This window comes from Natator depressus, chromosome 7, assembly GCF_965152275.1.
Source record: "Natator depressus isolate rNatDep1 chromosome 7, rNatDep2.hap1, whole genome shotgun sequence".
Taxonomy (NCBI): Eukaryota; Metazoa; Chordata; order Testudines; family Cheloniidae; genus Natator; species Natator depressus.
The window spans coordinates 17,673,196-17,696,224 of NC_134240.1; the positions used below are offsets into that span (position 1 = coordinate 17,673,196).

General features: G+C 42.8%; 1 protein-coding gene across 1 annotated transcript; it reads right to left on the reverse strand.

Moving 5' to 3' along the window:
- Window positions 1-343: 343 nt before the first annotated feature.
- Window positions 344-22,125, reverse strand: LOC141990411 (protein SSUH2 homolog). Its single transcript, XM_074957553.1, has 13 exons — window positions 21,976-22,125; window positions 19,740-19,804; window positions 17,533-17,640; window positions 16,958-17,036; window positions 16,047-16,176; window positions 14,284-14,344; window positions 12,517-12,641; window positions 8,781-8,843; window positions 8,066-8,148; window positions 6,940-7,032; window positions 5,613-5,718; window positions 3,512-3,619; window positions 344-2,919 (listed from the first exon to the last, which is right to left on the reverse strand). Exons 1-13 carry the CDS (start codon window positions 21,999-22,001, stop codon window positions 2,779-2,781), a joined length of 1,188 nt encoding a protein of 395 aa, XP_074813654.1. The 5' UTR covers window positions 22,002-22,125; the 3' UTR covers window positions 344-2,778.
- Between the last annotated feature and the right edge of the window lie 904 nt (window positions 22,126-23,029).

Genomic DNA, 23,029 nt, shown 5'->3' on the forward strand with positions numbered 1-23,029 from the left:
AGCTATGAAAGGGATGGATGCTCCATTTCATAGAGGATTTCAAGATCTCAAATTTTGACTTAATTTCAGATTAGAATGCAAACCAAATATTTTTAAATTCTCTGCAAAGGAAGATTCTGAAGAATTTCCATGTCAGGTGGGTCAAAATGTTTTAGTTTTGACTTAAAAAAAAAAAAACTTTATAATACAAAATAAAAACAATTCAAAACAAAAAGTGGTTTCAAAGTAAAACAAAAAAAAAATCAAAACTTTTTTCCAGTTTTCTTCCACAATTAAATTCCAGCAAAATTGACCTGATTTAGCAAAGCATTTTTATTTTGACAGCACTGTATATTCTGATGGAATATGGTTTTATTGAAGTTTCGCCAACCAGCTCTACTTCTAAATCACTGAGGCACTTTTGAAAAAAATTACATTTGATCTGCTGAAAAGATCCTGGTTAAAGATTTTAAAAACAAAGACTATCCAAAAATACTACAAGGGGAGACATTCAGATCCGTATTTTTGAAATTATTCAGCCTGTTCAAATTTTTCCAGCACACATACACATTAATCTGGGAAAGATGGGACTGAGGCAAAGTAATAGCTAGTTTAGCCACATAATTCTGCTGTTGAAAAATCAAACAAATTACATTAATTTCTACCAAGGGTCAGATTCTGATCTTGGTTTCATTAATGTAAATCCAGAATAATTCTTCTGAAGTCAATGGAGCTCATTCAGATTTACCCCCAAATCAAAATGTTCACCCAAGACACTTGTATCAATTCTACAACAGAACAAGCCCTCTTTTACCTTAGATGTATAAGCAAAGGGTACCAGAGTCTGTTAAATTCTGATCCATGGCCCATCCAAACCTACATTCACGATCAGACAAAGAGATGCTTTCTAAACATCCCTGAATTTAAAGCTGAATGTTTATAATTGGTGAAGTGTTATAAACATACTAAATAATATGATTCTTGCAGTGGCATCAAAAGTAACCCGATCCTGACTGCTGGTATCAGGGGTTCAATTATTCTGTTTATGGTGACTAATACTTTTGGTTTTCATGACAGAAGTCATTTTGCAACAATAAATCAGTCTGAAAGTAGTTTTCGCTCTGCAAAATATTGGGTAAGATACACTATTACCCAAGTAAATATTAAATGTAGGGTAACATTTTCAAAAGCACCTAAGTGACTTAGGAGCCCATGTTTAATGAGACGTAGGTGCTTTTGAAAATGTTATCCATGCAGTCATTAGCACTGGTTCGTCTAGGTCACTTCCAAGTGAGTGACCACAGCTGATGGCCTTTCCTTGCTGTACGCAGAATTGGTTAGTGATTTCAGTCCATTTCCTAGTGGACAAAACCAGCACAACTGGATTGTAAACTCTAACTTAGATTGTAAGTTCTTTGGGGCAAGGGCTCACTTTTTGTTCTGGGTTTGTACAGTGCCTAGCACAGTGGGGTACTGGTCCATGAGTGGGGCTCCCGGTCCATGAGTGGGGCTCCCGTGCAACACAACTAATAGTAATAACAATAAACTGACAGCAATTAGAACTACTGATAGTGTTAGCAGAGGACAAAGACTGAGTGGGTATGGCAGCTGGGCTACCATCTTAGCCCCCAACTTGATCCCTCCAGGTCAAGGTTAGGGCACACTGACAGTATGTTAGCAGAATAGGAGGACGTTTAAACTCCTATTGCTTATACTGGATATGTGGACAAATAGCTTCTCCGAAGCTCTTATCACAGCCACTAAATCCCACTTAACTATTTAAAAGAACAATGCAGTCCACCCTGGTTATATTCCACCTACAAAAACTGGATTTGACAAGCATGTGCAAGTAAACACTTGGGCATTATTACTACAGTGTTGTTAGCACAACTGCCCAGATACATTTATTCTTAACAGGAATCCTACCTAGTCATATTTTATTACTATGACATTGGTACAGAAAGAGAAACTACAGATGTGTGTGTGTGTGTATCACAGTCACATGGCAAATGAGGAACGATCCAAACATGCTGAAAACTCAGCAGCAAGAAAGGTTAGAAGTTGATAGTGGGTGATTAATAATATGCATTATAAACCTGATCCACTGAAGTCATGGAAAGATTCACATTGACCTCGAGAGGCTTTTAGTCAAGCCCTTTAAACTTAATTTAAAAAAAAAAATCCACAATTTGTCCTGTTTCCTTCTCTGTTTATCTTCATTTGGAGATTCTGTTAGAAGAGTTAAAATGCTGCCTCAAGGTTTGCCACAGACAACTTCACTGAAGTCAGCGGGTTTCCCTAGCGTAAGACAGAGCAGACTGTTCGGTCACATAATTTTTACTACTACTGATAATGGAAGACACAGACCTAGGACCTGTTTTCCTTGTATTCCCTTACTCATAAAAATGTAGACCTTATTAACGCCAAGAGACTCAGTGAAGTCTGAGTAAAGGTAGATTAGGCCAGGCCCACACACAGTGCAGAAACTAAATGGTACTGTAATCCCAAATGGAGTTTGTATTCTACGAGTGGCAAGGGCGGGACAGGGAGAGCCACAGCAAAAGCCAAGCGGCCCCACAGGGATTGTGACATACATACAGGATCCAGTCCTGGAATTGAATAATCAGCTTGACAAACTCTCGCTCCCCCATTTTCTTCCTGCTGCAGCCTGCCCCAAACATGCAAATCAATGAACTTCTATTGACCAAAACAAAACAAAACGAGTACAAGATGAAGCTTTTCCTTGCATGAGTCTGGACAACGCCGCGGTCCTTGGCGTGCTGAGACGTGATCAGTCAGTCACATAACGGAGCAGCAGCACTTTTTGGGGTAGTTCTCTGCGTACACCCTATTTTCATCTCCGTACACGTAATAGGAATACCGTTCCCCTTGCCACTCGTATTCCACTTTAGTAAGAGGGATCAGCTCAATAGTTTGCCTCTGGAAGAAAGAGAGAGAAAATACAAGGATAATGAAGCTAAATCTATATAATACAGGAGGATTTGTAAACTCCCTTGGTGGCATTTTCAAAAGCACTTTATGTAGCACTTTGCAATCTGTGTAAACATTAAATAATTAATCCGCACCACACCCCGGGTAAGAGAGCATGATAAGTCCCATTTTACAGATGTGGAAACTGAGGCACACAGAGAAGTGAGCTGACCCATCCACAGGCAATCAGTGACAGAGTTGCGATTCTAACTCAAGGAGTTCCAGTCTCCCAGGCCCATGTTCTATCTCGTTGACAGTTCTCTTATGCTCAGCATTACACTCCCTCCCATTCTAAATCAAATTAAAGATGTTTTAAAGGTCTTGAAATGCAGGCACTTAAGAAAATCCAATCCCTTTAATGTTAATAGTCATTATCCACCTAATAGAAAGTCTTTTGCTCTGGTGCTTGAAGAATTGTTTCAAATGGTCCAATAAAAAAGGGCATGGTGAGACTTGCACAAATGTTAAGCTGGTACAGTCTGATTTCCACAAACTAGTTGCTTTGCGTCCTCTTGTTACACTTGGGCTGCAGTGCACTCACCTGTCTCAGTACACGAGATGTAGATGCAAACTGAGTGTGATGTTGCACAACAGCATTCTGGGAAGCCTGACTGATGGAAGGGTCAGGAAAATTCACAACAGGGTAAACCTGGAGAAATGGAAAACATTTAAAACACACAAATTGGAAGGAGATCACAATTGCTTCCAAATATCAGGCCCATCTCAGTCCTGAGGTCTCTCAGGGCTTGTCTCCACAAGGACACTCAGGAAAATTAATCTGAATTAACTAAAGGTGGGAATTTTAAGTAGATAGTTTTAAACTTCATTAAATCTCTGTGTGGACACCGTAATTCAGAATTAAAGTGGCTGTAATTCGGTTTAGTTTAATTCACTTACAGAGTGAATTAAGGCCACTTCAATTCTCAATTACGGTGCATCCAGACAGGGGTTTAATGCAGTTTAACTAATTCATTTAAAATTCACATCTGTAGTTAATTCAGATTAATTTTCCTGAGCGTCGCAGTGGAGACAAACCCTCACTCACATGAGTAATCTTTGTTCACAGCCATGGACCAGATCAATGGAGCTATGCCAATTTACATCAACGAGGATCTGGCCAGTGAGGTAAATGGGATTGCTTGCATAAAGAAAAGCGACTCACATGAGTACGGTTTTGTAGGACGTTTTGTGCCAGTTGTAAAGAAAACAATCGCATTCTTCCCGAGTATCTTTTTCAGCAGTCTTCATTGCTGCGAGGTATCAGCTAATTGTGTTGCAGTTGCTAAAAACTAAGGGCCTGTCTGTACTAGATTTCAAAAGGGGGTTAGTCACACTAGTGCAAGTCCTGTCTTACACCGACACAGCACATCTACACTGGGGCAAAAAGTATACATAAACCCTATGGGCTAAAACTTGAAAAGGAATAGGCTCTGGATTTCCAGGGCAGTAGCCTAATTGCATTTGATTGTGGATTCCTTGGCAAGCTCTAAAAGAATCACTGCAATCAATTCCAAACATACCCTGTAGGAAATCCATTATGTATCATCCATTTTGTAGCGTCTCCAAAAGTGGGTGGTTAAGGAGGACTTGGAGTGTGTTATGAAATACCAAGCCACCCCAAAAAGGAGCGCTTCTATTATTATTATTTGTATTATGGCAGCACCTAGAAGCCCCAGACATGGGCTCGAACACAGAACACAGAATCAGTCTGAGATTAACAAACTATGGTAGGTGCTGTGCAGGGGTGGCTGGTCCCTGGAGAACCTCTAGAGGGTTAGCCACCAGGAAAATCAGAAGAAATCGCATTTATATTTGCTATTTGAAAGCTCCTGCAAATATGTAAACGGGAGAGGAACAAAGCTGCAAAATTTAGATCTGGATTTCCAACATCACAAAGCTGGAGGCTGTTTAGATCTGGGGGGTTTCTTTGGGACCATCTCCAATGTAAACTGCATGTAACTAAATATATTTGAAATTTATTTATTTGCGTGTGAGCACTGGGAATTTACATGAGCCCAGTGACCATAAACCCATACACTGCTAACCCAATAGATATATGACCGACAGGCCAAATGCAGGGCAAGTTCAGCTTTCAACCCACATACACCCGGATCCGCAGAGGTAAACATGGGACGACATTATCTGCTAGTGTTAATTAGCACATCTCCATTGACTTAAATGGAACTGCACCAGTTTATGCCAACAGAGGATTTGGCCCATTTTTGTGGAGAATATAGGTTGTTAATCAGATCCATGTTGCAGGGATTTACAGGACATTCCCCTGGTCTGAATAGTAAAAAGTGTTGAACATCTCTCACTCCCATTGACTTCATTTGGGATTTGCGGGTGAGCAGCACCTCTGGTTATCAAGCCAAAGAGGTGAATTGATACACACACAAAATATCCCAAACCAGCATTTTTTACTAAAAAAAGGAAAACCCTACTGTAGATGACATAGGAGAATTAACTAATTTAGTTACATTAGTAATCAGAATAACAGAGCGCTGTGTTCTCAAATGTCTTTTTCTTCTTTTGACACTTTAAATTCTTAGTAAACTCCACCTCAGGCTATGTGAGTTGTTCTGTTTCCAGACCTCTCATTTTGTTATTTCAAGAGGTGGTAGAGTCTAGAGTTTCATTACCATGGACTGTTCATCAACAAACTTCTTCTGCCCAGTGACCTCCTTGAAGTGGTCAGCAGGAAACCCAGATCTTTGGTCCGCCACATATTCAAAAATGTTGTTCTTCCTACAAGAGCAAGGACACAGATATTGTCAGCTATTGTATCTCCTCTTACTCAAATGGATTTTAGAGGGGCCCCTCCTTTTTGTGGTTCTTGTGCTACAAAAACATCAAACTCCACAAGGCAGAGTTGTTAAATAAGTTCTCCAGTCTATACTGAGGTTCCTGGTAGCAGAGCTTTAAACACACCACATGGTGTTCTTTGTACTTTTCTAATGATAATATGGAGGCATGCTATGCTGGAATGCAAACTTCGAGACTTTGGCATTCAAATTCCAGTTGTAATGGATCCAGCTGAAATGCTGAGATGGTTTATTTATATTTGTTCTTTGTAACAATCCTCTTAAAAAGTCCATCAAGTGATATTAAAATAAAATGCCTTTAAAAATTACAAATATTAAAATAACAATGGCTGAACATCTTTAAGTCAGTGACTGGGCCAACAGAGGACAACAGTGGTTTAATTCAGAACAATATAAAACCATCTGGGAACTCTAACCCAATCTGGAGACTGAAAAGTCAAAGAAGATACTGCACTACAGTAGATTAGCAAAGGGGCAGGATACAAAGACAGAGGTAAAACTGCTGTTCTGTCAGGCACTTGTTAGACCACTCCGTCTGGTACTCCATGTACCACCCTGGTCACTGAGTCAGGGAAGGACATTTTTTCTCCTTCATATGAAGCGCAGTGTAGAACAACAAGGATCTCATTAATTAAATACGCAGGGAATAACTCTCCTATTCTCTACTGTGGCTCCTCCCTAAATAGTCATCAATGATTAAACAGCCAGTGATGTGATACTGAGTCTAGTCCTAATCTATGTTTCTTTGTTGCTGGCACATCAGAGAGATGATCTGTTGACACAGCCCATAGCTTTGATCCCATTTTAGTAAAGGGCCACAACTAAGCTTTCAACTTCACTGTGATTACTGTAAATTTTCACAAAGTTTGTCTCCTCCAATTTCCTTCTTAAGATGCTGCTCTCTTTTGGAGCTTTCTGGTAAATTTCAACAGATTTTTTGAAATGATAATTAGCTGGTATGGATATGTGCACAGCCCGATTTTATGAAGCTGGTAATGTTCTTGAAATCCTAACAGCCCCCTTCCTGAGGGAAAGCAGCATATCACAGTCTGGCCTGTCAGAACACTGCCAGTTAAACCCTGTATGTACAACAGTGAAGAAGAAGGAGCTTCTCTGCAATTATTTAAAGTTTTATTAGACTTGCCATTTGACTTGAAGCTCAATGTAGTACAGCAACTGTCCTTTTCCTGCACACGTTATGCAGGTTTTGTGGCCTGAACCAGAACAACTGTTGCAACTGTAGACAAAGAATGATAATTACAATAGATGGTGAGAAACTATTACCACAGTGATTTTGGATGCATACACTGTGTGTGTGAATGCACACACACACACACACACACATCACACTTCATTTGGCATCACATCGGGGATTCAGTCCAGCCGATGCTTAGTATTTGCCATCGTGTCTACTACCAGGAGTTGTCTCATTGAAGAACATGACTTCAATAAAGTCACTGATCCATTGACTCCTTGTAGTAAGTACTATACCCATTAGTAAGTATTTACAGTATTGAGTCCTAATCTGATATTTTATATATATATGTATAAGCCATGAAGTCTACTCTCTGTTTCCAGTCACAAGTTTATTTACACTTAGCATGATTCCATAAGTGTTTCCAGCAGCACTGTACAGCTTCACTGCAATGTCTTGGGTAGCTGATGCCACCAAAGCACTGGAGAAACATTAGAATAGCTCTTCCAGAGCTAGGCTGCAGCTGGGTTGAATTCTCCAACTGCCCTCCTGCCTTGGAGATAATTGCTTCCCCTGTAACTCATGGCTTCCTAGGGAAGCCATTGAAGGCAATAAATCTTCACAAACAGAAAAAACAGGAGACTTGCAGGCAGGAAGTGATCAGTGGAGGGAAACACCATGCTCTGCAAATAAACGGAGCTTCCTTATAGGTGGGAAGGAAGTTGGATGGGACTCTACAGGTCTTATTTTGAAGAGCGCATTAAAAAACTCAGGGCCAGCCCCAGCCCCAGAATGAGTAATACATTTTGCTCATTCCAGCAGGAGGTTCAACAGCAACAGCTGGACTTCATTGACTATCCTGGGCAGCCACAGCCCAGCACTGAGGGGCATTTTCACAAACCAATCAATACTTGTACAGCTACAGTGGCTAGCTGAGCCCACCTAAGAATCTGACCTTGAACTGTCCCTGAATATAGCAGTATTCCATCCCTGTGCCAACGAGCCCTAGTTTTGAAGCTGATGCTAATTAAAATATGGACTTCCCATGTTGGCTTCTCCTTGAGTGTTGACTCACCTGCTCCGACCAGAACCTCTGCAGTGTGTGCATCTGTCCTCATTCATTTGCTTCCCAGAGCCATGACAAATCCAGCACTGTACCTGCATTAATTAGATGGAAAAGTCAGAGCTATATATACTTTGCCAGAGCAGTTTGCTGGTGTTGCAACCTTCATTTCCTCACATGGAAAACAGATTGCAAGTTTAATAGACTCATAGATCTTTAAGGCCAGAAGGGGTAATTAGATCATCTAGTGTGTATAACACAGGCCATAGAATTTCACATAGTTACCCCTGCACTGAGTCCTGTAACGTGTTTGACCAAAGCATTCCTAATAAGCATAAATTAATCTTTAACGGCCCTACTCCACAAACCACCATTGCACTCAGCACCTTACTACACAGGTAAGTCCCATGAACTGCTTGAGAGATGCTTAGATCTGTGAGCTCTTTGTGACAGAAACTGTCTTTTTATTCTGTGTTTGTGCAGTGCCTAGCACAATAGGGTCTTGGTCCATGACAGAGACTCCTAGGCACTACGATAATACAAATAATAAATAAACATAAATGCTGTAAAACAGAGCACAATACAATTGTGAACTCTTCACAGCCAACCTCACTCCCCTTCTAACCTCCCAAAGCTATTTGATTTCAGCATCTTTGCTTGGTTCTTAGTCTGACACCAGAATAAATTCAGTCCTAAGCAAAGGATCCCCTTAGACGTGGCTACTCACCTTTCCTTTTCCATGACACTTTGTGCAGCGAATTGTACCTGAACATCGACAATTATGGCAGCCCTTAAATCAAAGGAGAAATTTTAAAGGTTTGACATTTCTTTAATTTAGCTGTTTATGTTACTATCTCGCTGCCTCTTGGTATCTCTCCCCCCCCCCCCAAAAAAAAAAAAAAGACAATGGGAAATGTTTTTTCTTCTTTATTGGAAACATTCTAGAGAAACCTCATTCTTTACACTTTTATAAGGCCTTTCATTCGAGGTTCTTAAAGAGTTATACAGCTACCTACAGCCAAATTACAACCACACTTCTCCAGGTGAAACTGGGAGAGAAGTCATTAAGTAACAGCGTGTCTTTTGTTGCAAAGTAGCTGTAAGCTCATTGGTGCCAACACCCAAAGGTCCATCCAATCAAGTGGGAGGGTGATTTTGAATGATAGCCCACGTATGCACTTCTATAATTTGTGTGAAGTAAGGCTAAAACCCATGTTTACACTAGGGAATTCTAGGAGGGGAAACCGCCACCAATGTTAACACTAGTTCAACTAGACCCTGGGGTAGCACTAGTGAGAGCCTTAGTGTAGAGAAAAATTCATGCTAAACCAGTATTAGCACAGATGATAGAGAAGCAAGAAGGGAACAGCCTATGTGAGAGCATGAATGCTCAGTCTGTATTCTGGACCTCTCATTGGGCAGGGCTACACCTGTGAGTTACAAGCTGCTCTTCACTTACGGATTCTAATTTCCCTTCCAAAGAGAATACCCACACAAATAAATTAAACTATGATACTATAAGGGGATAACTGGAATTCAGACATTCCTGACTACAATGAAGCACTTATTGATTATTGTAACAGATGGGTAAACTAAGGCACAGAGCGGCAACTGTGAGACTGTGTCTGAGCTGGGACCAGCACTCAGGAGTACTGATCCCCAGTTCACTTGCTTTACCCATTAGACAATAATAACTTCCATATCAAAGCATATATATTAAACTCCTATTGAGTTTGTTCTTGGTCTTTCTTCATGGCTGTGTATTGCCCATTTTCCAGCCTCCACTCCTCCCCACCTTTAAGAAGTAAGATTTAAATGATGGAAGAGGTCACATATTTAAAGTGAGATAACGCCCTCAGAATTCCTTTCTTATTACAAAAGCAAGGGAAAGAAAAACATCTATTAAATCACGCCCTATTAAAATGTCCCAAAGCGTCTCTTTTCCTGGACTGTAGCACTGGTTTCCCGAAAGACAGGGCTTTTTCTCACAAAATAACAGTCCCTCTTGGGCATGATTTTACAAAACACAAAAAAATGTCTCAAGGGAAGCAGAAAGTGGTGCTTCCATATTTGGATAGTGATTTTAAATAGAAATAAAAACTGAAAAAAACAAATAACTCTCTTATTTATAATTAAATTATTTGGGATTCTGATAGAGCGAATTCATCTTGATATGAAAAAGCTCCTAAACCTGCCACATACCTTTAACAAACTTATTCAGTCCTGTAGGTTCAATATCTCTCTCTCGCTCTCTCTGAAATAAAACCTCGCCCCGTATAGCACTTTTCCCTCATAGATCTAAGAACACTTTACAAAGGAGTTAAGTATCAGCTATGATTATATTAGCTTTTACACTCTGTATATACTCACATTGGGCTTGATTCATGATTGTCCTAAGAACCCTAAATGGGCCATGTGGTATCTCCTGGTGTAGGAGGAACCTGCAGATGGTGCAACACTGGCATAACTGGCTCTATGCATCTTCCCCTCCACTCCGCACTGAAGCCCTCATTGCAGAGTGCGCGTCAGGGGGATTCTTTGAGAAGTGAAGGTGGCTATGGTGTTCCCCTGCCCCAGCTTTCATAATAGCACATTAGGGAAGCAGATTTATCCAGCTCAGTTCAAATTAGGGCAGCCCTGAGGCTGAGGATGTCCCCACCTGGTCAAAGACATGGGAGCATAAACTCTGGCAAATGAAGTATAAAAATATAATTAGGAAGGCCAAAAAAGAATTTGAAGAACAGCTAGCCAAAGTCCCAAAAAGTATTAGCAAAAAAATTTTTTAACACATCAGAAGCAGGAAGCCTGCTAAACAACCAGTGGGGCCACTGGACAATCGAGATGCTAAAGGAGCACTCACAGAGGATAAGGCCATTGTGGAGAAGCTAAATGAATTCTTTGCATCGGTCTTCATGGTTGAGGATGTGAGGGAGATTCCCAAACCTGAGCCATTCTTTTTAGGTGACAAATCTGAGGAACTGTGTCACACTGAGGTGTCATTAGAGGAGGTTTTCGAACAAATTGATAAACTAAACAGTAATAAGTCACCAGGACCAGATGGTATTCACCCAAGAGTTCTGAAGGAACTCAAATGTGAAATTTCAGGACTACTAACTGTCGTCTGTAACCTATCGTTTAAATCAGCTTCTGTACCAAATGACTGGATAGCTAATGTGACGCCAATTATTAAAAAAGGCTCCAGAGATGACTCCAGCAATTACAGGCTGGTAAGCCTGACTTCAGTACCGGCCAAACTGGTTGAAACTATAGTAAAGAATAAAATTGTCAGACACATAGATGAACATAATTTGTTGGGGAAGAGTCAACATGGTTTCTGTAAAGGGAAATCATGCCTCACCAATCTACTAGAATTCTTTAAGGGGGTCAACAAGCATGTGGACAAGGGGGATCCAGTGGATGTAATGTATTTAGATTTTCATAAAGACTTTGACAAGGTCCCTCACCAAAGGCTCTTAACCAAAGTAAGCAATCATGGGATAAGAGAGAAGGTCCTCTCATGGATTGGTAACTGGTTAAAAGATAAGAAACAAAGGGTAGGAATAAATGGTCAGGTTTCAGAATGGAGAGAGAGGTAAATACTGGTGTCCCCCAGTGGTCTGTACTGGGCCCAGTCCTATTCAACATATTCATAAATGATCTGGGAAAAGGGGTAAACAGTGAGATGGCAAAAATTGCAGATAATACAAAACTACTCAAGATAGTTAAGTCCCAGGCAGACTGCGAAGAGCTACAAAGGGATCTCTCAAAACTGGGTGACTGGGCAACAAAATGGCAGATGAAATTCAATGTTGATAAATGCACGTTGGAAAACATAATCCCAACTATACATATAAAATGAGGTCTAAATTGGCTGTTACCACTCAAGAAAGAGATCTTGGAGTCATTGTAGATAATTCTATGAAAACATCCACTCAATGTGCAGTGGCAGTCAAAAAAGTGAACAAAACATTGGGAATCATTAAGAAAGGGACAGATAATAAGACAGAAAATATCATATTTCCTCTATATAAATCCATGGTACGCCCACATCTTGAATGTGGTTGCCCCATTTCAAAAAAGATATTTTTTAGGAATTTAGGAAGATTCAGAAAAAGATTCAGATTCAGAAAAGATTCAGAAAAGGGCTGTGGGAAGCTGGCCGCTGCTTCCCACAGCCCCCATTGGCCTGGAATGGCGAACCGCGGCCAATGGGAGCTGCAATCGGCTGAACCTGCGGACGCTGCAGTTAAACAAACCATCCCGGCCCTCCAGCAGATTTTCCTGATGGGCCGCGTGTGGGAAGCGGCGGCCAGCACATCCCTCAGGCAACACATCCCTCGGCCCACAATGACTCCACATGGATAGATGATACTTAATCCTGCCTTGAGTGCAGGAGACTGGATTAGATGACCTATCGAGGTCCCTTCCAGTCCTACAATTCTATGATTCTATGATTATAATACCTTTAATGAAGACGTATGGGGCACTTTGACTCTGGTTATGTTGTCTATGAACAAGGTAGGAACTTCCACTTGTATATTCCATGGCAAAGGAGCTGGCCCAAGCAAAAAGGAGTCAACAAATTCATCTGAAGCAGAAACAAAACTGTATTGAGTACAAACACCTGGTATTTCCTGACACCTGCAATTAAATCATGCCACACCTGTATCTGTTATGTTGATCCCAGTTAAGGTGATTAACTAAAATAAATACCATTTTTAGGTCAAAGAGTTCCATTGTTTACTAACCATAATTTCTTTCCTGCCCCCAAAAGGAAAATGTTATAGAGTATTTTGCAAATACAATCAATTCCAGCTAAAATATTCAACCAAAATGGTATGAATGCAGCATAGTCAAATTTCCTCTGAGAAATTAAGATTACAAAAAAATCAAACTCACCGTTGTTTCCCAAATTCAGTGAAAAACACTTCCTGTGAGCCCTAATCCTTCAAACATTTTTCTGCATGCTTATCTTTACTACTATGAGTAGTCCCAATTGAAATCAAGGTTAGCAAAATTAAGCAAATGCCTAAGTGTTTGCAGGATCAGGAACATATTAGTTACAAGCAATTCTGTTCAGTAAATCTTGGCTTCATGTCCCCAATGAATGGAATGGGCAGTGGTTATGAAAAAGAAAAAGAAATCCTTAAACTGAGAGATAGCCAAGTAAAATCCTTTTTTTTTTTTTTTGGCTCTGCGTTCCTCAGGAGGAATAGAATCATTCCACACCAGTTTGGCAAATCCCTCCATGATTATATGACTCAACCAGAGACAGCCAAAAAAAAGGTTGCAAAATATCTTGAAAATTTCTAAGTCATCCATTTTGCAAGTTGCAAAAAGGAATGATTATTGTTTGTTTGAAATTTTTCATGAAATCAAGAATTTTCAGGGTTTGGGTCTTTGCTCCCCACACCCTTTCTTGGCCTTTTTTTCTTCCATCAGCCCCCACCCCTATTTTTCCCCTTTCTTTTTTTCCCCCCCTCCATTCCTTTCTCTCTTTTTTTTTTTTTTTTTGCCTGTCAAAAAGAGGAGGAAAAGGAAAAAACAAAAACTGGGGAAAAAGTGAAAAGTGAAAAGGATTCATTCCCAGTTAAATCAATAAAGCAGAAATTTCTTTAAAGATTTTTTTTTTTTTGCAAAATTTTTCATTTTTGAAAAAAAAGCCCATTTTTCAGCAAAAATGTTTGCTTTGAAAAATTTCAACCAACTCTATCTGACGTGTTGCCTGAAGGCTACCAGAACCCAAATCTCTTCTGGTTTGCCAACTCCTAATAACTCTGAAATGTTGGTTGTCTCCTAGTTTCTATAACATTTGCCTTACGATAGACCGCAGTGTTCCCCACATTACATTAAAACTGTATAAATTAGGCACGAAATCTCAGTAAGCTCCAGTACACACCAGAACGTCTGTGTTCTTATGGAGTTAGAACGCTTCCTTCAAGGCTCTAGTTTATTTCAACTTCCAAACTACATAAATCATATACCACACTCATAGATCAACTGGCTTATCATGCTTAAGGTGTGTAATGAATTGTCATAGTATTTTTATCTGGGCATGTGTTTTATTTTATTTTTAATAACTGCAGTTTGGCAGCTGAGTAGGAAGGTAACTTTTCCTGTGCAAATTTTTCATTACCTTGTGGCAGAAATGCACAACACAGCAGTTAGACCTGTATTATAGAAGAGGCTGATCACGCAAGATTCTTACTTGACATCAGAATCCTACTTACCCCTGTAAGGTGCTGTCTTCCATTCAGATGATCTGGATTCAGTGAAGGTCTCTAGCCGATACTAAAAAAAAATTAATTAACATACACCAAAAACCTATAACAACCCCAAAGTGGGAGTGATTGGGCATTCAATGCAGTCCATACAAAAACCCAACTGGGACTGCAATCTGTGGCACTTAAGAAAGTAAATTCACACTAGCCAAAATAATGACCAATCTCACTGTTGATAGGGTGAGGTGATATCTTCATAGAATGCTGCGTTATGGGCCTGAGCCAAAGTCCATCCAAGTCAACAGGAGACTTCCCACTGTTATCAATGGTCTTTTGATCAGGCCCTATATTTGTTCTATACCAGCGATTCTCAACCCACGGCCTGCGGGCCGCATGCAGCCCAGTTAGCACACAGCAGCGGCCCAACTCAGCTGTGTGCTAAAGGCCACAGGCTCCAGGCTCCCGGCTGCCCTGCTGCATGGCAGGCTCCAGGGTCAGGGTCCTGGCTGCCCCTTGGCCCCCTGCCGTGGGGTCTGGGCAGCCGGCTGCCCTGCCACATGGCACACTCTGGGCTCCGGGCTGCTGGTTGCCACCCAGCCCCACACAGTGGGGCTCGGGGTCCAGGCAGCCTGCTGCCTCCACCCAGCCCCACATGGCGGGTCTGGGGTCAGGGTCCTGGTTGCCCCCTGGTCTTGCACAGCTGGGGTCAGGGGTCCCCGAGCAGCAGGGTCTGGGGTCGGGGTCCCTGTCCTCTGCTCCACACCCAGCTCTCCATTCTTGGCCCCACTCTGTGGAGGGGTTTCTGGGTGGAGGGCGCTGAGCATAGGAGTTTACGGGGAGGAGTTAGGTGGGGGATATTGTGGTTCTCACCCTGCAGCCCAGATAACACTTTGTGGGCCGTATATGCAGCCCACAATGATAAATAGGTTGAGAACCACCGCTCTATACTCTAAAAACCAAAAATGCCAATAAGGCTATCACACCTGCTCTATTTAATTGCCCTATTTCTTTTTGTTTTAGTCATTCGCTTCTTCTTTATTTACCTTCTCATTTGACTATTTTCCTCATATCTCCTCCCTCTCTTCTATCCCCATACACTTCTGCTCTTCACTTTAGTTTCACCTAAGCTAACGCCATCTATCTATGGGTTTCCAGAGTACAAGTCGCCATGGAATATTCGCTGTTGTTTGGAATTCAGTGGTTGGTCCTATTAATTAACAATGGCTATATCCAAAAGCTGTTTCTCTCTCTGACATTGTCTATGCTGTCAGTTTTTCAGGATATTTCCCACTGTTCACTACCAATGGTGCATCTCCAATGGTTCTAGGGGTGGTGGCTGACCTTTTTACCCAGGTCCTTACCCTATTTGGAGCAGGGATCAAAATGGAATATATATTTTTTAAAGACTTGACACTGGCAAAAAAGGTCCATAGCAATGGAATCAAATTATGAACCTATATTTTTCCCGATTCTAAACCAAGCAATCATTGAAAAGCTACGAAGTGGAAGTAGCTCTTTGCTGTCAGTCTAAAGATTCCATTCCCTTTATGAGTCCCGAGATGTTCAGAGCATGCAAACACAATTCCAAACTGAAGCTAGCCACACCACCCCACTGGGAATTTCTCAGTAAGGGGGCTATTGCACGGGTAAGGGTAATTTGCAACGCTTGGCAGCTGTTTGATCCCCGTGAAATGCCCACCTCCCGCTGAAGTTAGTGGACAAACTCCACTGACTTCAGTGTGAGTAAGTTGGGCTGCAAAAGATGAACATACTCTGTAGGTGTTGAATGGCTGCAGATTCCGAAACACCATTTCCTTGGCAGGGGCCGAGCTGTAGCAGCACTTACTGGCCGCATACTGTATAAGAGCTTCTTTGGCTGCATCTTCTGAAACAGCAGGAATGCTACCAGAAAGAGAGAAGAAAGCGTGGACCGGTTTGAAATTGCCTTTCAATTTGCAGAGCAATTCCGCCGTGCGCTAAACATCCACCCTTCCCCTTTCAGAAGACATCCCAGCATCACACATTCTCCCATATAAGGCCTTGACCTAATTTACATAGCACTCCACTGCACTGACAGAAAAATGCTGGATAAGATGACTTAGTCCTACAAGCATCAGGTTTGGAAAAACCTAGACTCTCTTAGAGATTCAAATCCCAGGAACGATAACTGAAGCCTTCATCTCTCCCAAGAAGTGAGGCAGTTTAGGAGGAGAGGTGTTTAGGATGCAACATTAACAAGTGAGGTCCTGTCAGAATTTCATGGACACTGGTACCTGATTTTCAACCATCAGGTCAACATGTCTTTGAGAATGTGAAAATGTATGCCTATTGTGTACCTCAGATGTGTGCATGTAAAATCCCTGAATTTGCTCACCCATGGCTAAGTGCATGCTTATCTACTCAGCAGCGTATGCTGATCATGGCTTTGTGCGCACATATCTTGATGTGTAAGGTAGGCACTCACATGCTGGCTGAAAAGGGGGAGGGCCTAAATCTCCCATAGCACCATTGATCAGAGCAGTGTCTGACCCCATATCATTGGCCAAAAAATTCCCCCTGCTCTCTTGTGTGCAGTGTGCCAGTTGGCTGCCACCCTCTCATCAGTGGTGTTGATTGTGCTTAGTTTACAAAGGATGCAAGGTAACTCTTAATCATCATCATTACATTTGAAAGCACATCTTACTTCCAGTCTGTTTGGGCTGGAGGGGGCCCACCTCCACGATCAGTCACCAGATCTGATGGAGGAGGTAAACCTTTTCCTCCTGCGAGAAACGAAAAGGCAGAAGTTGGTATTTTACAGGTTTAGAGAGACACACATTTGTTACTTGTCCTTCAGTTCCTGCCTGCTTTTGAAATAAGGCCAAAATCACCGGTTTCTGTCTTGTTCTAATGAACGGCCTCTGACTAGCACAGGACACACAAAATATCAGAGGAAAACTGATCCATTAGAGAAAAAGAGAGAAATCAGGATTATTCATTGGACAGTTCAGCAGGGGTAAAGAGGCAATTGTGTGGCACAGCAGGGGTAAGGGGTTCTGGCATAGGTGGGGGTAACTCGCAACTTTGGCAGCTGTTTGATCCTAGTGGAATCTCTCTCCTACCCTATCACTTGGGAAAATGCCACAGATAATAAGATTACATTCAGGAATATAGAAAAGACAGTGTCAATCATCTGGTACAAAACGCTGTACACCGACTTCCTTTTAAAGAGATAGACAATCTCAGGAAAAAGAATAGTCTGTGGGTTTATGTACTAACCACCATCGCCCAGCGCTGTGCCTTCATAGCCGGAGATCTCGTCTATTGGATAAGCAGGGGGAGCAGAGGGTTCTTCTCCATTGGTCATGTGATCAGGAGCGACGGCACCTACAGCATAAAGAGTTTAACAATAGAAAGTTGTCATAATGTCCTCACTCAAACATGCAACGAACGAACTAGGTTCCTGGATACACAGAATGCTTTATATTGGGCCCAATTCTCCTCCCAGTCACATCAGAGCTACACTAGCGTAAAACTGGTATGAGAGGAGAATCAGACTTCTGGTCTTTAATCAGATAAGTGTTTGAGATATGCCAGGAAGTTCTGCCTTAAAAATGGTAGCAATGGGTGACCTCTGTCATGCACACAGAGACTACTGATGAGCAAACTTTCATAAGGTTTGAGGTGTGGCCAGGATAAAAACCTATGAATTGAGATGTCTGCTTGACTCTCTTCGAAATAAGAGTCTGCAAAATAAGCCTGAAAATCTCATAAGAAAATCTGTGTTCCTGTGGTTCTGTTCGCTTCTTGCTGCAATGGAAGTACCACAAAAGCCTCTCTTGTGGAATTTCATTACTTTTGCTTATGGCTTCAGACAGAATGAGAAAGCACAGACATTAAGTAAACCCAGGGAAATATATTATCTGAACACTTACTCTTTTTAATCCAACCAAAACTTTCAGTAAAGTTTTGAACAGAGATTTGAATTAATGCTTACCAGTGCAGGCTGATGAAATCTGAATGTCGGTAGCTGAAATGGACATTTAAGGAGGACTCAAAGCCTGTTTGAATCCACCTGTAGCAAACTATGACTCATGTTACTCACTAGTAGCAACACTAGAGGGAGCCATACCTTGTTATCTACCACAAGCAGGAACTGAAGATGAGGGAAAGAAAATAAATAGATCCTTATGATCAGAGCACTGAGCTCTTCTGAAGAAATGAAAGTCTCTTCCACTCTCTCACTCTGAATGTCAGCATAGTGGTTCAATTTGCAATTGTTTAACTGCAAGCATTTTAACTGCTGAACCACAAACACAGGTCACTCAGCAGGAAGGAATGTAAATGACTTTATGCTGTTTCCCATTAACTAACTAGATGCTGACGTTTATTCACAAAAATGGGAAATTTGCATTTCAAAGGACAATGCATTACGCAATTTGTGCATCAATCTCTTCATGACTCCGCACTCCTTCTATGGTGTCAAAATTCCCACTGACTTCAAGTAAGGAGTACAGGATTGGGAACGCCCGGTTGAAAAGGGACCCTGGCAGCTCCAGTCAGCACTGCTGACCGGCTGTTAAAAGTCTGGTCGCCAGCACAACGGGGCTGGCAGGCTCCCTACATGGTTCTGCATAGCTCCCAGAAGCACCCGGTATGTCCAGCCCAGCTCCTACATGCAGGGGCGGCTGGGAAGCTCCACGCCCATGGGTGCCGCCCCCGCAGCTCCCATTGGCTGCGGTTCCTGGCCACTGGGAGCTGCTGAGCTGCCATTCGGAGTGGGGGCAGCGCATGGAGCTTCCCTGATCACCCTGCACCTACAGGCCACAAGGATATGCTGGCCATTTCCAGGAGCTGCGCAGAGCCAGGTACGGAGCCTGCCTTAGCCCTGCTGCACCACTGACCAAGAGCCACCTGAGGTAAGCGCCGCCTATCTGGAGCCCGCACGCCAACTCCCTGCCCCAGACCTAAGCCCCCTCCCACATCCAAATTCCCTCCCAGAGCCTGCACCTCGAACCCCCTCCCACGCCCTAACCCCAGCCCCCAGCTCGGAACCCCCTCCCACACTCCAAACCCCTCGGCCCCAGCCCAGAGCCCGCTCCTGCACCCCAAACCCCTCATCCACAGCCCCACCCCAGAGTCACAACCCAAGCTGGAGCCCTCATCCCCTTCTGCACCCCAACCCTCTGCCCCAGCCCAGTGAAAGTGAGTGAGGGTGGGGGAGAGCGAGCGATGGAGGGAGGGGGGATGGAGTGAGTGGGGGACAGGACCTCGGGGAAGGGGCGGTGAAAGGGCAAGGCAAGGCCTCTGGGCAATGGGCAGGGCAGGGGTGGGGCAAAGGTGTTTGGTTTTGTCCAATTAGATAATTGGCATATCTAGATTGGGTCCATTCTGAGTTCCCTGTCAAAGACTGAAACAAGAACTGGCGCAGCCAGCAAAGCAAACATCAGTGTCACAAGAGTCATTGATTGCTCAGGTTTTCATACCAAAATATCCTTCAGCAGAGGCATGAGACATCTGATCAACAGCTCCATAACACTGGCTGGAAACTCTGATCGAAAAAGCAAAAGAAAACAGGCAATCTGAGTGTTTAGGAATAAACATGTAGAAAAAAGGCAATGAGGAAGTGGACATGGAGAAATGAGAGAACTGGAGCGATGCGGAAGGGCAAAAGTAGAGAGATCGCAAGAAGAATCTTTCTGCTCTAAAGACATTTTACGGACTCTTTGGACTTTGTGGAAAGACTGATGTGCTTGGTGCTCAGCACTTTTGAAAATCAGGCCACTTACTGAAATAGTTAAATCAGGATGTGAGTAACTAATTTAGGCATTGACTTTTGTAAATCTCAGCCATTGTGCCTAATTTGGACGGAGACACATTTTTCCTCTTTAAAGCACCCTGGCCGTACCAGCCTAGAATATGCTTTATAATTGGGAAGGCATGAACTGCTGTAGCTTCGCATTTCAGATGCCAAGATATGATTTCATTGAGCAGACTACTAAACCTAGGATGCAAAACAATATGACACACTTAGCTTGATGGATACTCCTACACAAATTCTGAAAGGCCGTTATGATGCCAGTAAATATCAATGCTTTATTGGGAAATATTTTCTAGATCACAAATGACCTCAAATTATAGAAATACTCCTCAAGTTGCTCCGCCAAAAGCCTTCACTGGCATTTCCATTCTGACACCTGGTTTTGGGGGTGTAAAATCTGTCTGAAAAAATTGATCTGCACTGCAAAGTTGTACCAAATCAGTGTCTTCTTAGCCTGTGCAATAACACTGACATTTTGCATGTCTTAATAACTTCTGTGTTATAGAATCACTATGCTTGTCCACAGGGTGAGAAAGTTTCTCACTGTTTGAAGGATCCATTTAAAAATTATTATATTAGAAACTTAACACACAAGGAAAACTGACTTTAATATAAGCAAAATTAGGAGGCACATAATACGTTACTGGAGGCAAAGTAATTCTGTAGTTTCATGGTCAACACTTGAAAAGCAACAAGTCTCAGCTCAGTGGTTACATCTGTCGAGTGCTGCTGATATTACTGCATCACCTTCACAGAACCAGCTACTGTATTTCTTTGCCATCCAAGGGCTAAGAGCAGCACCTGGATGAAGAGTAGCTGAATGAATCTGAATCCTGGAAAGGCTGAAGTGATGACAATGAGAGGGAAACACACCGAAGTCACCTCTATAGAATATGACTATCCAAGGAAGGCATCTGTCCTCAGGTGGTTACCAGGTACTCCTAGGACAGCTCCATCCCATTGAAACGACAGAACTCTGTCAGCCTTCAGAGTGAAACTCAAGTGTGCAGGAGACAGAGTTTTTTCTGAGACCGGCCGCAGACCTGGAACTCACTCTTGGAAGATAGCCTCAGCCACTTCAGAGGAAAACTCACAGCCCAATTCTCTAACCCAGACAACCAGCTAAAACACTAGCACACACACACACAACACACACTGCAGTCCTTGCTGCCAGAACCTGTGCTGCTGTAAGTCATATATTTCAATGGAATTACTCTGATTTACACCAGCAGTGGATCTAGGGTGACCAGATAGCAAAGGCAAAAAATCGGGACAGGGTCTGGGGGGTAATATGAGTCTATATAAGAAAAAGCCGCCCAAATCAGGGCTGTCCCTATAAAATCGGGACATCTGGTCACCCTAAGTGGATCTGGCCCCATATCTTTTGGGTACACATCACTTTGGGGGGGAACGCAGCTAGATCACCCACTCCCTCGCTAAAACCCTGTGGCCCACTCACCCCTCCCACTTCCTATTCAAGCTAACACCAAAGCCCGGCTGCATGAGGCTGAGACATGCTCCCTCTGGGGAAAACTTTGGGCTGCTCTATGCGCAACTGACCCTGGGGCGCATCCACTGCTTTCCTAGGAGAGCCCTGCAGGAAGTGAGTGCCTGGCTCGGTGTTAGGGCCCCTGCCCGGAGGCAGTCTGGACTGATTAGAGGAGCAGAGGGGTAATTCCGAGACCGGCACATGGAGGGGACAGCTGGGCGCTCCAGATCTCTGGCTCCCTTGCCCCAAAGCCCCCAGTCGCTGTTGTCTCGGATCAGTGCGTTTCCAGGGCCGCCGCTCCGCCCCAGCGCAGGCAGGGCCGCAGGAACAGAAACGAAAGCGAAAGGCAGGCAGGCTGCGCTCTCCCTAAGGAGACTCCCGACCAGTCCCAAAGAAGTTGTGAAGCCCTCACCTGATCGCCTGGCCCTCCGCTGCCATAGCTGCTGGGGGGATCCTGCACGCTGGTGGGGGGCTGCTCTGCTTTGCCTAGCCACCCCCACCCACACCCACTTGTTCGCTGATGCTTTTCCTTGGGGAAAGCCAGCCCCTTGCTTTTGGTTCCGTCCTCCGCACCCTTCATATGCTGGTTTGGTTGGAGGAGTTACTCGTCACACGTTCTTGTCAACTGCTGGAAGTGGCCCATCTTGGTTATCACTACAAAAGGTGTTTGTTTGTTTTTTTCTCTCCTGCTGGTAATAGCTCACTTTAACTGAAAAAAGAAAAGGAGGACTTTTGGCACGTTAGAGACTAACCAATTTATCTGAGCATAAGCTTTCGTGAGCTATAGCTCACTTCATCGGATGCTGTAGCTCACGAAAGCTTATGCTCAAATAAATTGGTTAGTCTCTAACGTGCCACAAGTCCTCCTTTTCTTTTTGCGAATACAGACTAACACGGCTGCTACTCTGAAACCTCACCTTAACTGATCACTCTCCTTATCCTGTGTATGATAACACCCATTGTTTCATGTTCTCTGTGTGTGTGTGTATATATATATATCTTCCTACTGTATTTTCCACTGCATGCATCTGATGAAGTGGGTTTTAGCCTACGAAAGCTTATGCTCAGATAAATTTGTTAGTCTCTAAGGTGCCACAAGTCCTCCTGTTCTTTTTGTCTCTGCAGAGGCTGATGCCTGGAACATTTAAGGTGTAGACTACCCTAATTCACAGTTACTGAGGGACAATCTTCACCCATTGATATACTTTGCTTTCCACAACCAACTTACTGTACAACTTTTCACGAATACTTGGATTCTAATATCTAAACTGTATTCTTAAATTTATTCACCTAAATCTGGGTTATTGCTGATTGTGTACTATCTGTCCCATATGACTTTTAAAAACAAACTTTGTATTTGTGGATAATCTAAGCACTATACCCAGGTATACAGGCACTCTTTTCTCAACCTGTGTATTATATAATTTTAACATTAGCTTTAATAAAAAATTGTAAATATGTAGGTA